Source organism: Aegilops tauschii, chromosome 1, assembly GCF_002575655.3.
Source record: "Aegilops tauschii subsp. strangulata cultivar AL8/78 chromosome 1, Aet v6.0, whole genome shotgun sequence".
In the NCBI taxonomy this organism is placed as follows: domain Eukaryota; kingdom Viridiplantae; phylum Streptophyta; class Magnoliopsida; order Poales; family Poaceae; genus Aegilops; species Aegilops tauschii.
The window spans coordinates 494040831-494043571 of record NC_053035.3 but is presented as its reverse complement, the minus strand read 5'-3'; the positions used below and the strand labels follow the sequence as shown (position 1 = coordinate 494043571).

At 54.5% G+C, this 2741-nt stretch overlaps 1 protein-coding gene across 1 annotated transcript; it reads right to left on the bottom strand.

Moving 5' to 3' along the window:
• Window positions 1–1241: 1241 nt before the first annotated feature.
• Window positions 1242–2470, bottom strand: LOC109766254 (WRKY transcription factor 22-like). The gene is made up of 2 exons (XM_020325022.3): window positions 1884–2470; window positions 1242–1794 (listed from the first exon to the last, which is right to left on the bottom strand). Exons 1-2 carry the CDS (start codon window positions 2411–2413, stop codon window positions 1437–1439), a joined length of 888 nt encoding a protein of 295 aa, XP_020180611.1. The 5' UTR covers window positions 2414–2470; the 3' UTR covers window positions 1242–1436.
• Between the last annotated feature and the right edge of the window lie 271 nt (window positions 2471–2741).

Here is a 2741-nt window from a genome sequence, read left to right as displayed (position 1 = left end):
CACCAGTTCGGGCAAGTTCACGGTTAACTCTCTGTACCGTAGGCTGTGTCGAGGGACGGCACAGCAGGCGCTCGCGGGGCTATGGAAAGCGCAGTTGCCCTTGAAGATCAAACTCTTCATATGGCAATTGTTTCGCGATAAGCTGCCGACTTCCTTAAATGTGGCCAAACGCAATGGGCCGGCCACTGGCCCATGCGCATTGTGTGGGGAGCCTGACGACGCCAGCCATGCGTTCTTCAGATGCCCCCTTGCTAGATTTGCTTGGAGCGCGGTCCGGTCCGCGGCTGGTGTTCAGTGGGATCCCAGATCGGCCGCAGAGCTTACTCACCTTTTAGATACGATTCACGGGAGTGCTAAACGGGTGATGTGGAGATGTGTCGGGGCACTTTTCTGGTCTATATGGCTGACTAGAAACAAATTTACTATTGAGGGTTGCTTTCCTTCGCATCCGGCTAATATCCTCTTCAAATGTAACCTTCTATTGCAGCAGTGGAGTCCGTTGGGGAGGCGCAGGGATACTGAGTTGACCAACACCGCTCAACAACGTTTGCTGCAAGTCTATGTGATGGCTAGGGAGCCGTGACTATGGTGCTGTCCATGGTCCCTTTTGTTGCTTGACGAGCCTGCGTGCTCTGTACGGGCTATGCCCTGTAATGTTTTCGGTTTGGTTGAGCCGCGCATGAAACTTCCGATGATTCGTTTGCGCTGGCCGGATAGGCCTGTGGGGTTGTATTATGACTTGTTCACGCTGCCGTTGTGGCTTTATTAATTTAAAGCCAGACGCGTCCGTGCGTCTTCGTTCTAAAAAAAAAAGCTGAGCTGAGCAGCTGGCGATCAGATGATTTTTGGTCCCTGCTTGCTATTTCTGATTTTGAAGGTATTCCTTCACGACACATGATTACACTACATTACAAGTTGAAAAAGTGTGCAAATTGGAAGTTAGTACTAAAGCGAATTGCTCTTTTCTTGATCTGCAAACAAATTTCAGTCATAATATGTGACATTCAAGTGGAAACACAAACTAGGACATGTAAGATTTGTTTCTCCCGTTGCAACGCACGGGCCTTTTGCTAATAATTCCTCAAAACAAAAAGGTTTTCCTCGAATATGACTTTTGTTGGGATCGGATAGAGATGCTCTTTATTTCCCTAAACCACCAAATTTTAGGGGTTTAAAGACTACTGAGGAAGGTCTAGAGATGCTCCTAGTTGTATCGTTGTCCTTGGGCGGAGACGCGAAGTCATAAACCACACTGTAATGAAAGAATTTGAGGATGTATTATTTGTTCGTTTGCTTACTTCAAAGACTATATATGGCCATTTTCGTAAGAGCCTCCCTTTGCAACGCATGAACATCTCCCATACGAAAAAACTTTGGAGCTCTCGTTCCATCACCGTGGAACCAATTCTCGTACTGCATGCTAATTATAGAGCTAGCTACAGCGAGACCCGTCGCCCAATGGCGTCGTCCTCGAAGAAATGATCAAAATCGTCGTCAAAAGAGGCGAAGAAATCGTCCATGTCCACGGGCGACCAGAGCTCAGACTCGTCGTCCGCGCCAGCGGCGGACCACGAGACGTCGGCGCTGTCGTCCCCGCGGTTCAACGCCGTGTCGTCGGACGCGGGCGACTGGGGCGGGTGGCGCGTGGTGCCAGCGAGCGCGCTTATGTTGGTGGGCACGGCGTGGCAGTGGTCGGCGATGTAGGTGACGACGAGCACGCCGGGCTTGGCCGGGCTGCGCTCCACCAGCTTCCGCGCCGTGCACGCCTTCATGCTGCTGCACTTGTAGTACCCTCTGCGTGTGCATCAGTTCAGCATCAGTACCTCATGTCACTAATGGCGTGGTGTCGTGAGTCAAGTGGAAAATAGAAGTTAGCTGATTACCTAGGGTAGGGGGAGCCCTTGATGGGCTTCTGGCCGTACTTGCGCCACGCCCATTGGTCGTCGGGGCCGTTTACGCCGCCCTCGGCCACCGGCACCTCCCGCACCACCTTCTTCATCTGGCTCTTCTTGCTCTTGCCTCTCTTCGGCCGGCGGAGGGCTCCAGCACCTCCCGGCTTCCGGCCGGCCTGCTTCCTCGCGGGCAGCGCCTGCCCGGACGTCGAGGCCGCAGCTGCAGGGAAGGAGATGAGCACCTCGTGCTGCTCCGCCAGCGCCCGTTCACAGCCGGACGACGATGTGATAGAGAACGGCGCCCGCTGTTGCAGCTGCTCGTGCTCCAAGTCCAGGTACTCCAGCACGTCGTACAGCGACGACGGCGTGGACGCCGCCCTCGCCGGTCGCCTCACGAATTCCGCCGGATCCTCCCGCGCACGCACGACTTCCCGGCGAGGAGACTCTGCTTCGTAGCCGGGGACGACACCGCCACCGCAGCTCCTCACGACCGCCCCAAGACCCCAGTCGTCGGCGTCCATTGATCGGCAGCTCGTAAGATGGAGGTCGATCAGGTTAGAAGAGGCCGAGGAGATGGACCGTGTGGCTTGAGTCTGTGGTTGACTTTTGGATGGAGTTGCGGCCTGTGTATATATAGTGCTCGGCCGCACGCGGCGATCGTTCCGGTAGAAAGTCAAACACAACGGCTGGTTGACATTTTGTTTTTAATGGAGAAAAGCACACACGCAACGGCGCAAGCTGGTGGTGCGCGCGCACCAACAGCGTCAGCGATTGATCGGTTCCGAGACGAACTGGATGCGAAGATGCGAGATCGCATCAGGATTTACACGCAGTTAACAGACGGATTGA